General features: G+C 38.0%; 1 protein-coding gene across 1 annotated transcript in view; it reads left to right on the forward strand.

Moving 5' to 3' along the window:
- Positions 1 to 10,244, forward strand: part of CDYL (chromodomain protein, Y-like) — a 54,652-nt gene extending 44,408 nt beyond the window's left edge. The window contains 3 exon segments of the mRNA XM_009885410.1: positions 3,299 to 3,509; positions 8,932 to 9,075; positions 10,086 to 10,244. Of these exon segments, the coding sequence (XP_009883712.1) occupies positions 3,299 to 3,509; positions 8,932 to 9,075; positions 10,086 to 10,244 (514 nt within the window).
- Positions 10,245 to 15,027: the final 4,783 nt, after the last annotated feature.

The raw sequence follows: 15,027 nt of genomic DNA on the forward strand, positions 1-15,027 counted from the left end.
AAAGCCTCCAATTCGACAAGATCTCAGACATTCACCTGTTATGTGATATAGTGTGCAGCACTTCTTTATACACCCTGTCCCTTTCTATTTGGGTTGTCATTTCATGCATCACTATTTTTACTGCTAAAATTTAACTGTGAAAACTGGTATTATGGTAATACTCCTCCAGTTGAAACCAATTTTAAAAAGACTTAAACGGCCATAGAGTTTCAGGAAAACAAATTCAACACACAAATACAAGATGGACATTGAATGAGTACCTTAATATAGTACATTCAGAGCAGCGAAATGATGGGTATTTTAGAGGAGTAGTTAGTACTAGTGAACATAATCCCAACACTAGGTACAAAACCTAACGTTTAAACAAAATTAGCTGAATTACTACAAACTAGAGGAATATATATGGACAAAAGTATGGATCTTGGAGACATGTTTTAACAGTAAAAACAAGTATCATTTGAACACCGGTTTTGAGGGCCTGGGCTCTTGTATGCTTCCAGAGTATCTATATTCCTTCAGAGACCTATGTTTTGTTGTCGTTATCAATATTCATGTCCCTAAAAAAGGCCTTGTAACATGTAAAGCCAGTTTCATTCGAGGCACAGTTGGCTGATAGAGGTGATAATAGTTATTTTTTTCAATCATTCAATCATATTTTTTTTTTTCAGTCATTCCATGTAGAAGTTGGTCATGCAGTGACTTTAGATGCAGCCAGGGAACAGAGGCTCTGGACACTGAGCTTCTGTGACTAGTTTAATTCAGGCCCTTCCAGAAGCCTGATTTGCCACCTCTTATTTATGGTTAATAAAATGGATAAAGGTAACTTAAAACACCTATGAACTCTCCCCCTTCAAACATAATACTGGTATTTTTCATATATATGCTAGACTTGGTCTTCTGGAATATTCAGACATCATTAAAATTCAGACATCATTAAAATTATCATCTCTGGACGGGTTGTTTTTATGATGACTTGCATAAGATGCTTCCAGAATTTTTTTTGCATTCATCTATTACAGTTCACTAGAATGAGTTAAGAAGCATGATAACCTTTAGGGATGGATGCAATACAGTAAAAATGTCCTGTTTTGCAGAAATACAAAAACAGGTAACACAGATAAAGAGCAAACTTTAAAATTACCACTATATCCCCTTTTCTGAAATTTTGATAATAATCCCATATTTCAGCATCTAATACTGAAATGAGAAATCTTCTGTCATTCAGAGCCAAGGAATGCTTTGCAGGTGCTGACAACTGTATGTTGTACACTGTATTCTAATTAGAATTTGTCATGTACTTGAAGTAAATATGGACAACTCCTTCATTATATGTGGTAGCTATTAACTGAGAAATACCTGCAACTTGACTTTGGGGTTTCAGAAGTCTCTACTTGGTCTAATGTGTGCATACTTACACACACGCTTACTTTTTCCTAAGACCTTGGAAGGCATTTACTGTTAGAGAACAGAGAAGCATGTAAGTATCCATGCTTTGTGGGTACTAGAATGAATTGTCATTTTGTGTTGATAACGAGGGTAAGAATATGCATTTGTAACTTAGTAGCATAGCACCCATAGCATTATGACCAACCAAAAGAGGGACATGAGGAGGGGAAGTGTAAAGGTGTGTGGTATGTGATAATGGAGCTCTACTGTGTATGGCCTGTTCATAATTTTAAAAGGCAGATTGATTTATTTAGAAAAGCTGTCTCCCAGAAGTCCAGAAATACTCTTTAAGGAAACTCATTAATGCTTTGCCCATATTCATTTACACCTATACACCTTATACCTTCACTTAAAAATATAGATAGCTACCTCATACCAATGTCATACATAAACACAGTGAAGACCAAGCAGGGCTGTAACCATGGTTTTGGTGCCCAGAGGTGAGGTATGACTACAGCCTCATCTCGGAGAGGGCTGTGAGGCCTGTGAATATACCAGAAGCGCCGTATCAGCTGGTTCTTGTAGGAGAGGCATTAAATCCAGAGCTGCCCAATTACTGTGCTGCTTTGGGCTGGGAGAAATGCTAGGCTTTCACAGAATGAAAGAATGGCTGAGGTTGTAAAGGACCTTTGGAGGTCATCTTGTTCAACCTGCCCCTGCTCAAGCAGGGTCACCTAGAGCAGGTTGCCCAGAACCATGGCCAGACAGGGTTTTTGACTATCTCCAAGGATGGAGAGTCCACAACCTTGCTGGCCACCTGTTCAGTCACCCTGACAGTAAGAAAGTGTTTCCTGATGTTCAGATGGAACTTCCTGAATTTCAGTTTTTGCCCGCTACCTCTGGTCCTGTCACTGGGCACCACTGAAAAAAGCCTGGCTCCATCCTCTTTGCATCCTTCCTTCAGGTATATGTACACATTGATGAGATCCCCCTAAGCTTTCTCTTTTCCAGGCTGAACAGTCCCAGCTCTCTCAGTCTTTGCTCACATGAGAGATGCTCCAGTCTCTTAGTCATCCTGGTGGCCCTTTGCTAGACCATGTTCAGTAGCTCTACATCTCTCTTTCACTGGGGACCCCATAACTGGACACCAATGCTTAGCAGAGGAGAAGTATCATCTCCCACAACCTGCTGGCAACACTCTTAATGCAGCCCAGATTACCATTAGCCATCTTTGCCACAAAGGGACACTGCTGGCTCAAGTTCAACTTGGTGTCCACCAGGACCCCTAGGTCCTTTTCTGCCAAGCTGCTTTCCAGCTGTTTGGCTTCCAGCATATATTGGTGCCTGGGGTTGTTCTTCCCCAGGTGGAAGACTTTACACTTCCCCTTGTTGAACTTCATGAGGTCCAACCTGTCGAGGTCCCTCTGGATGGCAGCATGACCCTCCAGTGTATCATCCCAGTTTTGGATCATCAGCAAACTTGCTGAGGATATACTCTGCCCCACCATCCAGATCACAAATGAAGCGGATGAACAGTACTGGACCCAACACTGACCCCCTGGGGTGCAACACTAATTACGGGCCTCCAACTAGACTTTGTGCCACTGATCACCACGCTCTGGGAAGCCATTCAGACATTTTTCAGTCCACCTCACTGTCTGCTCATCCAGCTCATACATCAACAGCTTGTCTGTGAAAGTCTTACAGGAGATAGTGCTGAGCGCCTTGCTCTGAAGTCTAGGTAGACTGCTGTCCCCTCATCCACCAAGCTAACCACCTCGTCGTGGAAGGTTATCAGGTTGGTTTTGAAAGCGATGTTACTGTGGAGACGAATTATTACTGAGTTTTCAAGGGCTGGTATATTTTACTCTTTCTATATATGTAGTGAATGCATGTTTCTGTTTCTCTTCAGGAATTTTGTGAATACTTTTATTCAGTTTAAGAAGCCTATCATTGTAGCAGTAAATGGCCCAGCCATTGGACTTGGAGCATCTATATTGCCTCTGTGTGATGTGGTTTGGGCTAATGAGAAGGCATGGTTTCAGACACCATACACTACTTTTGGACAAAGTCCGGATGGATGTTCATCCCTTACATTCCCCCGGATAATGGGCCTGGCTTCTGTAAGTAGCTTGCAGGGTAGGGGCTGACAGCTTCACAATGCAGTTGTGATAATTTATCCAGAGTGATTTCAAGACTTTTTACCTTTGCTGTGTTGTCTGTTCTTTATTTTCTTCTTTCTCTCATGAAAACCTTTCACGAGAAGCCAGTATTTATAGCTTCTCTGCTCCATGATGTTACAACCTAGTCTTCACCTGCGCGCACAGAACAGAAAGCAGGCACGGGACCTAATCCCATGTCATGGGCACCCTTAACCCTGACGGTGGCAGAAGGGTTATGTCCTGCATACCCTCCGTCTTAGCCCCACAAAAGAAAAAGCCACTAGTGTCTTGCATTCAGCACAGCATTACAGTGCAGCACAGAATGCGCTGCTCTGCACTCAGTGTCGTTACATAGCAGCGCACTGTGTCACCAGCTATTAGCAGCCTCATGCTAGTATGCAAAATAAGTAATTCAGCTTTCATGCACTTGTTGTTCTCAAGAAGTCATGTTGAACTTCCTCACTCTGTAGATCTCTGCTGATGTTTAACGCTAGTGTGTTAGGCAAGAAATAATCAGTCCAAATCACTTCTGTGAAGCTTTTTTTTTTCAGTCTTGCACTTGATTTACAGTACTGCTGGACTGAAAAAAAAAAAAAAAAAGATAACACTTTGCATTGTTGCGGAAAACATAAGCCACATATTACTGAGCATCCCTTTTCTTGCTTTCCAATTAGGTGGAAGAATCAAATGTAATAAAAACCTATTTAAAAATCTTTTACCTACATTATTTTCATGTTGCCTACTATTTTTTATATGTGAAAAATATTTATATTGAAAACTGTTAGACCTATGTCCCGTTCCAATTTGAATAGTAACAGTATGAAACAAGTGCTTGTAGCTACACTTGTTTTTCCTAAATTACTGTTTATTATAAAAGCCACTTTTTCCCTGTAGGTATCTATTGCTATAAAAATACAGATTTCAATATATTAAAAGCATCAGTTTGAACAAATCTAATGACTAACTGTGTGATGTCTGGATTTAGTTGTTAGAAGAGAACAGAAAAGGTAACTGAAATAGATTAACAGTTATAAGAGTATCTTTAATATCTTAGCATGTTTCAAACTACTGATTGTTCCTTTCCCTTTTTATTTGGCCATCCATCCATTCATCCATCCATTCCATCCATTCCCGTCCTTTAGAGACTTGTGGTTGTTACTTCTCATTTCTTTAGAAGTTGTACAAAAAATACAAGAAGCTCTTCCCTAGTATACTCTTCCATGTGTGTTTGTGAATGCTCTCATTTTTCAATATGAAGACTTAAATTGAAAGCTTCCAGTGATAATAATTCCATACTATTCAGTGCAGAAAGGAAATAAAAAAAATTAAAGTCCACTGTTTTCATACTATCCTTGACCCCCTGCAGTACAACAATGTCAATGCTGTACGGGACAAAGTTGGACTTTAAACAGCAGATTCCAGGAAATATAGTCAGAATCTATAGTGAAAATTTTCATGAAGTAACATGCTTTCTATCTACAAAAGGGAGACAGAAGTCAGCAGAAAGAAGAGATGGTGTGAGTGCGATGAGAAACATTTGGGGGGGGAGGAATTAAAATATCATACAAAAGAAAGAAATAAGGCCTCTGTATGCATCGTAAAATTTGTTACAAAAGTATTGATTCGGAAGTACTACTCCCACCCTTAACTCTTGTAAATCAGATTCAGTGCATTCTTTTTATCATCAGCAGTTATGTAAAAATCTTCAATCGCAAGATTGCTGGAAATATCTTCCCTACCAAGTCAGTCTTTGCTGGTGAGCAGTCTGCCATGGAGGGTTTTTTCACAGAACATGTTCAACAGAGTTAATTATTTCAGGAAATCTGAAGCCCAGACCTTAGGATTCAAAACTGATACTGTATGGGGAATACCAAAAATTTTAGAAGAATTCTCAAACTTAGTTTTTAGGTTTTGGAAATAATGTATAATAGAGATTAAGGTGACATCTGTTTGGGGAGACACATTATTGTGTGTCTGCTGTGGAGATCTTGGTCTGTTTTTCTGGTCCTGGCTATAAAGCACAGGAGCCACGTGATCAAGCTTCACACATTGGGTTTCCCTGTTGGTTTCTTGGCCGTATCTTATGCTTTTCTGTCAGTCATGAGGGATACACGTTTCCATAGCGTCTGTAGTCCACATCACAGCCAGGGTCTCAGGCATTAGAGACCAGCTGCCTTCAGGTCAATGGAGCACCTCAGCTCACTTGCACTATGGAAGTCTAGTGCCTGTGGGGGTGCATGAGAGGTCCCCTGTGAGCCTCAAAGCACTCCCTGTAAAAGAGGCCAGAGGATGCCCCAGTGATGTTTCTCTGTGGAAGGAGAAAGGCAGACTGAGTAGAAAATGAAGGTTGTTAATGAGAATCTTATATTAATGAAATATTTTATCAGCTTCATTTCTGTTGCTGTCTTATCCATATACTGTATTCTTATCCAATTATACCATATACTGGGCTGCATCAAAAGAATAGTGGCCAACAGGTTGAGGGACGTGATTCTGTCCCTTGACTCTGCTCTGGTGAGACCCCACCTGGAGTACTCCATCCAGCTCTGGAGCCCTCCACATAAGAAGGACGTGGGCCTGTTGGAACGAGTCCAGAGGAGGGCCACAAAGATGATCAGAGGGCTGGAGCACCTCTCCTATGAAGACAGGCTGAGAGAGTTGGGGTTGTTCAGCCTGGAGAAGAGAAGGCTCCAGGCAGACCTTATAGTGGCCTTCCAGTACTTAAAGGGGCCTACAGGAAAGATGGGGAGAGACTCTTTATCATGGAATGCAGTGACAGGATCAATGGGTAATGGTTATAAACTGAAAGAGGGAAGATATAGATTAAATATTAGGAAGACATTCTTTACTGTGAGGGTGGTGAGGCACTGGGACGGGTTGCCCAGGGAAGTTGTGGATGCCCCATCCCTGGAGGTGTTCAAGGTCAGGTTGGATGGAGATTTAAGTAACCTGGTCTGGTGGGAGGTGTCCCTGCCTGTGGCAACAGGGGGTGAAACTAGATGGTCTTTAAAGTCCTTTGGAAACCATTTTATGAAGGTGTCCCTGCTCATTGCAGGAGGGTTGGACTAGATGACCTTTAAAGGTGTTTTCCAACCCAAATGATTCTATGATTATATTTCTTGGAAAGTAACCACTAAGTCTGTTAACTTTCACAGCAGATACAAGGCATGATTATATGATTAAAACTTGTTTAGTAGTGGGTCTCTGGCATACATTGTGTATAGATCAAAAGTGAAGATGCAAGAGCAAACCATTCCCCTTCAAAACCTGTCGACTGAGAACACTAATGGGAGAGCTCATTTCATGTAAGGTTTTCTGCTAATGCTGTGTTACAGCTGGCAGAAATAAGATAACTGCACTAGTATCATTCGTGGTTTCTCATGTTTGGGAGAACTCGGCAGCTGCTACTGAGTTTTAGGAAAAAAAAATATTACAGTTTTCTAGGATTCTTTTTTATCCTTGTTACCAAAGAGGCATGTGAAGACTATGTAGACCGGCCCAGCTGACTTAAATTTCTGACTTTCCCAACTCCCAGTTGTCTTGACTTCACATTTTGATCTTTGATATAAATGTTAAGTATCTCTTAAAATTATTTTGGAAGAATTTTTTTTTTTCCATCTCTCCTTAGGAAAATGATTCCTGTTTTTAGGCAGACTTGTGTATATCACTGATTTTTTGGCTAGTGTTTCAGGTTAGTATCATTCACATCTGGAAAATTAGAAGGTATAGTTGTGATAATGAACCTTGTATAATTTATTTTGCTTTCACAGAAGGTAGAACTATAGGGGTATATAATTTGTACCTTTAGTTTGAGATTTGTTGTTTTTTAAACTAATATATGTCAATCACAACTTTACATGTAAACTTATGAGATGTGCTGATGATAAATTTTATGTAAAAGATCCTGGAAACATCTCTTTTTTTTTTTTTTTTTTACATGCCTAATGGACTGGGAGTTGCAACCCAAACTTTGTATTTCATTACAAAGGGGCAAGTAATAGACCTCTGAGTTTTCAGATTTCTTCAGGTGTAAAATGGCAATACTAGAAACGCTACCTACAGTAATTAGATAACTTGAGATCCTTAACTGAAAGTTGCTGTAGTAGTTACCAAAATGTTCAGTATTAGAAAACAATTAAAAAAACGCTCGGATTTTGTCCTCAGAAATGCTACACCTATCAGGTTTGGTTGTTTTATAACAGCCCTATTTCCCATATTCCAAGAGCCCAGTGAGGGGTTTGTCATATTTTTCAATGTAAATTAGTCATTAAGAAACAGTAAAACTGATTTTTTTTTTTTTTTTTTTTTGAGGTTGACAATTACTCTGACTTTTTAATCCTCACTGGCTGTTTCTGTGCAGATGTCACTGCAAACAAAAAGTTTATATAAGAAGGTTCATTAAAGGTAGAATTAAAGCGTAAGCACAAATGATTGTAGGATGAAGTTTGAATGGGGAAGCTGATAAATAGTGAAGTGTATGATAATTATAAATCAAAAAGATTTATAGAACTAGAGATCACCTTATTGCATAGAATATAGACATTCTGTACCTTTTAACTATGTACAAGATCTTTTAAATACTGTTGGGTTTTTTTTAATAAGACTGCTAAATTAGCTTTTGAAAGGATTTATCTGTTCAGTATTGAACTATTGAATAAAATGGGACTATTTATTTTGTATGAATTTGATCACAAATTGGAATATATCCTGCTCACTTCAGTGGGTTTTGGAGGTCAAATTCCAAGACAATCCAGCCATTTTAAATGTTGAAATACTTCTGAAGAGTTTTGAGAAGTACTGAAAATAAACCATATATTTAGGTTTCAAACATTTTCAGTACTAAAACACATTTTAGTTGCTAAATATTTAACTATTCTTTTCTACCAAAACTAGCAGTTCCCAGGAGGTCTACTACCAAAACTGGGGGTTTTTTTACAATTTACAGATAATGTAGATTTTTAGCAAAGGTTTCATTGCTGCAACTAACGTTCTTATAAAGGGCAAGCTGATGTATTCACTGCTGTTTTACAGATCTGCCAGGCATTATAAGCCAGTACCACATATACAGTTAATCAAGTCAGCAATACTGCAAGAAAGCTAGAGCTAATGAACATTCACGAATGGGAGATGGCAAAAGACATTTCCATGTTTAACCTTTAATCATAGGCCTCCGTATTTTTATAACTACTGACATAGTACAGCCAACACCACCAACCAGCTATCTATAGGCGAGTCTTTATCTTTGTTAATTAAAAGTTGGAAGAGCTATAATGAAACTATTTCAAATAGTGCAGGCATTTTCCTTATTTGTTTTGAACATTTTTCCTTTAATGAGTTTTGTCTCATTACATTTCATACCAGAAGTAACTTTTTATCCCTTCAGGCCAATGAAATGTTGTTCAGTGGAAGGAAGTTGACTGCGCAGGAAGCTTGTGCCAAAGGACTCGTCTCTCAAGTGTTTTGGCCGGGAACATTCACACAAGAAGTAATGGTTCGAATTAAGGAACTTGTCACATGTAATTCAGTTGTAAGTGTCCTTTATTTTCTTACCATACATTTTTATAATTAGACTAATAAGAATCAATCTAAGTATTATTGGACTACCTCATTATGTCCTTCTAAAAAAAGACCATTTTCATGAAACAAGGATTGCATTGTCATATAGCAACATCTTTTAACACATTCTCATGTATCTTTTTGTTTCTGGGTATTTTTAGGATTTTTTTTAAGTTTGCATCTGACTGTATAATATGCCATAGTACATTGTGGTTAAGAACATTAAAACAGTATTGGACTCTTCACAATATACTTTGGGTTTAACATAGTTGCATAAGTCCAACATATTCTAATTAACAGTGTAAACAGTTGCCCAAAGAACTGCACAGAAACACAGAAATCTTGAGTTATCTTGAGTTGTAGGTTAAATTACCAAGGAAATAAATGCAGTCTTTGGCATTAAGTTGAACTTACAGTTTTACAAGCAATGCCTAGTGCATTCATGGTTGTGTGCACTACTGGCAGTTGCACAAGATAGCTTAAACTACTGATATTTTATGCTTTCTTATGAGAAGAGATGCAGTACAAATTAACTGTTGGGTGCATTAGGGATTTTGCGTTTTGAAACAGATTAATAGTTTTCTAATGGAAAAGCAAACAAGGTTTTTCAATCTATTTTAAACGTTCAAGAGATTCAAGGTCTGCCTGGTTATAATAATAGTGTTATGATTAGCCTTCACCAAAATGGAGCTGGACTTTTCTCTAGTTAGTATAAAACCACATATATATTTATAGTTATGATTTTATGAATTTCATTGTTTCCACATTGTTGTATACAGGATAAAGGACATCCCGTGTGACGCTATGAGAAAGACTCTATGAGAAACTGTTGACAGAAATGTTTCTTATGTCATAGTATATCCGTGAATCAATAAGCTCAAGTTCATAATCAACTTCAGGACTCATCCATATAAATCTGTAAGTGCACATGTCACTCAGTTCTCATGTAATACTAACACAACTCCCTTTTTTTTGGCCTAGGTACTTGAAGAATCCAAAGCTTTAGTACGTAATATCATGAAGGTGGACTTGGAACAAGCAAATGAAAAGGAGTGTGAAGTTTTGAAGAAAATCTGGGGCTCAGCACAAGGGATGGACTCAATGTTAAAGTATCTGCAGAAGAAAATTGATGAGTTCTGATGACACGCCCGTTGACACTGGAATTGTATTTCTTGGACATCAGGGCAAACAAAATATGCCCATTTTAAAAACCTATATAAACTCACTCCTTGCTCAGCTTGGGAACAGGAGTGGACCCCCTCCCCTTTTATTGTCAAGGGGTTTAAAAGTACTGTATCACTTAAATTTGAACAAAACTCCTTTCTCCCTGATTGTTACATATAGATATATGTACACGCACACAAGTGTATGTGTGTGCATATATATGTCTTTTATATATATATATATAATGTAATATGTGTGTGAGAGTGTGTATGTAGACACACACACACAAGCTAAAAAAAAATGATAGAGTGCACTACCAAACATCTCTCTAAAGGCTCTAGTTTTTGTTATCTTTGGCTAGTACTGTATCAAATAGAGAATGGATTAAAAAGTGAATGGTGTTGCATTACTTTCTGTGTGGCAGGGAAGTCTGGAATAATGCTTTTCTTTTTCATTAGAATACAGAATTGAAACGGGTATTAGCCAGCCCTTACTTTCACTGCCCAAGGAGTCAGCTAAGATACATGGCATTGTCTCAGAAGAAGGTTGAAATACCTCAAGTAATGGAACATTCTAAAATTTTTGGGAATTAAACCCTATTAAGATTAAATCACACATATCCCCCAAAAGAGAGTGTGCTCAGGATTAATGCTAAGAAAACACTCTGTCGTTTTTTGGGGGGAGGTATCGAGGGGTGGGAAGAAGGGGGCAGGAATACATTTAATTCTTACCCAGATAGCATGAAGAAACCACTGTCTCTTGGGGAAGGGGAATGAGGGGAAGTGGGAGGGAAATGGAAGGGGGAAGAAAGGAAAAAAAAAAAAAAAAAACAAACACCAACCACCAAACAAAAAAGCTTGTTTTGCAGTATTAGTGAATCACTGAATATCTTATGTATGAATATCCTAAGTTATAAGTTAGTTTTAGTGGGTTTTTAAATAGTCGCTATGGGTTTGGGTTTTTTTTTTGTTTTTTTGGTTCTGTTTTGTTTTTGTTTGTTTTTTTTTTTTTTAAATAACTACATAAGTGCTTCTGTTGCTGGGTGAGAAATACTACTTTATATACAGTTTGGGTTTTGGTTCTTTTTTTCCTAGTTGCTGGTTTAATTGATGTATTACACCAAAAATGCATTTTATGTTCATAAATTTTAGGTTCACTTAGAATATATTATTTAATAAGTTAAAATTCTTTTGGCACACTATTAAGCAAAAAAAAAAAAACTCCTTTAAAAAAAAACAACTACCTTAATTAGATGTTTAATGTTCTTTGTCTATGCTTTTTTATTATTTTAAATATACACTATATACAGTATGGTGTAAAAGAGTGCCCTGTGTAAATAGACCTATTTTGCATTCCTTTCAGGAGTGGTTATTGATTCCTGACTGCAGATATCTATTATTACTTGGGTATCTGTGCTTGCAATCTTATTGAATGTATTATGAAGAATGAAAAAGAAATCAAACCTTATTTTTGTACAGTTTTAAAGTTTTTACTTGGAACTGACCCACCTCCCCTTCCCAGTGGAGAGCTGTACAGTGTGTAAATCTGCCTTTACCTTGGATTGGTACAGTATTTTTGCATCTGTGGGACCTACTTTTTTGTTCTAGTAGTTTGAACTATATATAAACTGTACAATCTGTAAAGTTTTTATAGAATAAATATTCAGCTGTGAAAACTGGTTAAATAAAACTAATATTTCTTAACACATTTTAAATGTGGTTCTCTCATATAGTTGTCTTTTTCAAAGACATTTCAAAGTAAGGGTTGCTTAAATGAATCTTGCAAATTAAAGCCTTAAATATTTATGTTTTGTATTGTTATATAAGTGTAACAATTTCCTTCAGAGGAAAAATTGAAAACAAATTTATTGTAAACTATATAGAAGTTTCCTCTTAGAAGAGGTCATTCTACTAAATTATATTGTTACAGTTCTAAAAGAACGTTGAGTAAATGTTTCTTTGCACTATCTTACAAATGGGTCATTTTCCCTACAATGCTGCCGTGAAGTGAGAATTCCTTAGCTGAATTTGATTTTATTCAAAGGGAAAAGGAAAGATACCTTATCTACAGTTCTGTAATGTTAAACCTTTTGGAGTTAGATGCAAATTTATAGAAAGAGCCCTTGGTTGGCATCTGTAAGAAGGATTTAGGCATAGATTGTGCCTATTTCATCTGGAGGAGGAATATTTATGCTTTCCTTAAACATCCGAGAATTTCACCATAGCAGAGGACTGGAGCTAGAGATATTTAAGAAAAATTAAATCAGTTGAAGGTGCAAGCAATTCAAATGGAAAATAATTCTACATGCTTTATTTTTGTGTTCTTATCAGTCAGACTGTTATGCTGCCTACTATTTGCATATTAAGATGTGAGTCGGTCAGTGCCCATGTAAATTCCTGTCCTTGACTGGAAAAAGTCCTCAGTTCAAACCGATTCGTACACACTGTCAGTGTCACTGTGCAATTGCCCTGCCTTTATATTAAAAGCAGTAACTAACTTTACACTATTAACAAATTATGCTTTCATTCATAAACTTGATACACATTTTTGTCTATATATTGGACTACAGGGATACTGTTTCTTTTAGAAAATACTGTCCAGTTCTTTTCAGTTTAGGTCAGTAAATAGCCTTTGATGTGTATGAAAGTTACAGTAGGTAGTTTAGTCTTTGCAAAACCATAACAGAACAAAGAACAATTATGGACTTCTAATAGCAAGCAATCAGGCCTGCAATAGCACAAAAAAAATAATTTAAGATATTTTAAAATGAGTGGGTTTGAGGCTTTTCTTCACAGAAGACACAGGTCTTCGTCTAGCCTGTTTCATTGCTGATGCTTGCATTGTTCTACATAAGTTTGCAGTACTGCATAGACAAATTAACCTGAAGCATCAGATTTTTAGCCTCTGATAACTGACTGCAATCGATGGCCACAAAGGTTTGACTGTCCCAAGGAGAAGCATAGGGAAGCTGCTGAAGCCGACATTACTTCTAAAGGCACCTCCTTTGAAGTCACAGCCTCACAGAAGCAGTGGTACTTGCAGATGGCTTTTCTACATTGATTCTAGTACCAATGTGCGAACAACTTGTACCTGGAGAATTTTGGAGCATCACACGTTGTTGGACCCAGGTGCAATGTAAGAACATAAAAAGAGTATCTTCCTGAATGATGCCAAGAGAACTTCCATATGGCTTTTTTTTTTTCTTTTAAAAACAACAAAAATGTTTTCCTCAGTTTTTTCCTCCTCAGGTACAAAGGCAAATGACAGCATGTGTTCGGGTGTCAGAAGTCTAGTCAGTGGCTAGTAGAATCAAGAATAATGGTATCAGAATATAAATTTCATCTAGCTTTAGCCTTGTTCAGTCCTGACCCCAAGTCTCCTGTACAGACTGTCAGCTGTCTTCATTGCATCACTGTACTACACAATCTGCTCAATTCCTTATGGAGCACGGAGACATGCTGTATCAAGGAGCATTAATAATGCAGTGTAGGAATCTGGCATTCTACTTCTCTTCCTGAAATAGGTAATGTCTCAGACACTAGCAAACAGCAAACTGACAAGCACTGGCAACTGGACTGCATTGAGGCCCCAGAGTACACTTTCGCCACAAAAGTTTCATCACATTCAAGTTTACTTTTGGAATTAAATAAGAGAACACTTCTCCTGGTCAGGAAACAGTACCAGAGAGCCATGGGTTGAATTTACTTGGAAAAAGCCACCTGTGCACACTTAACCACACCTTCTGCTGCCATGTTAGTTTGAGCAAGACTAGAAAGCAAAACAAGGTTTTAGCTCTGGGTAAACTAACCTACAACAAAAGGTATTTGGGGGTAAGCTGAAGACCTGGAGTCACCTATACATCTTTTCCTTGTTCAAACTTCCTAATTTGCATGAATCCAGGATTTGAAGCAGTTTCCTTCAGCGAGTCCTTCACTGGATTGCTGACATTGCTAAAAGATACTCCTCTGTGCTTCAGAAGCTGCACCCTTTATCCTTCTGAAAACAAGGCTCAGGGGAATTAAATCATCTTTTCAGGTGAGATTAATTTCTTAAAGTAAGGCACACCTGAAAATAATAGGAAAAAAAACACATAATACTGAGCTATAAACTGCTTAAATTTACAGTGATCTATTTCATACTTTATCCAAACAGTGGATAAAATAGGACTGTACACATCTAGGGAATGGGGCAACAAACAAAATACTTCTGCCCAAGTGGACAGGAGAGACTTGTTTCACTAAATGGAGCCAATACTCTACCTAGGTTTGTAAGTGGACGTTGAGGCACTTCATCTGGGGCATGACAAGTATACTTCTGAAGAGAGTAGGAGGGAGGAGATAGATACCTCTTAACTCAGTTACAGTTTACCATACGATTTTCTATCCTAAGGAACTGCCAGTGGCTGTCAACACACGGGCTGTCTTCCTACAGAGCTGTAGTAGAGGTTGAGTTGGCAACTTTAAGTCATGCAGTATGGGAGCTCAGTTATACCAAAGGGGGCACACAGTTGAATTTTCCTTCCCAAGGGAAGAAGTATCAGGGAGCACCTGTATAGCACAAGATCACCATGGTCCTGTTCCGTACAGCTGCTCAGATTGCTGTAGAGAATACTTTGCTCACATGTCTCTGCATTTATGTTTCTTTTCTTACACGAGGGATGTGACTGGCAGATTAAGTCATGCACCAGACTTACAAACAAACAAAACCCAAATATAATTGCATCGCAAGGTACCTGCAAGATGAAGAGTGGGTTGATGTG

This window comes from Charadrius vociferus, unplaced genomic scaffold (genome assembly GCF_000708025.1).
Source record: "Charadrius vociferus isolate BGI_N301 unplaced genomic scaffold, ASM70802v2 scaffold375, whole genome shotgun sequence".
NCBI lineage: Eukaryota > Metazoa > Chordata > Aves > Charadriiformes > Charadriidae > Charadrius > Charadrius vociferus.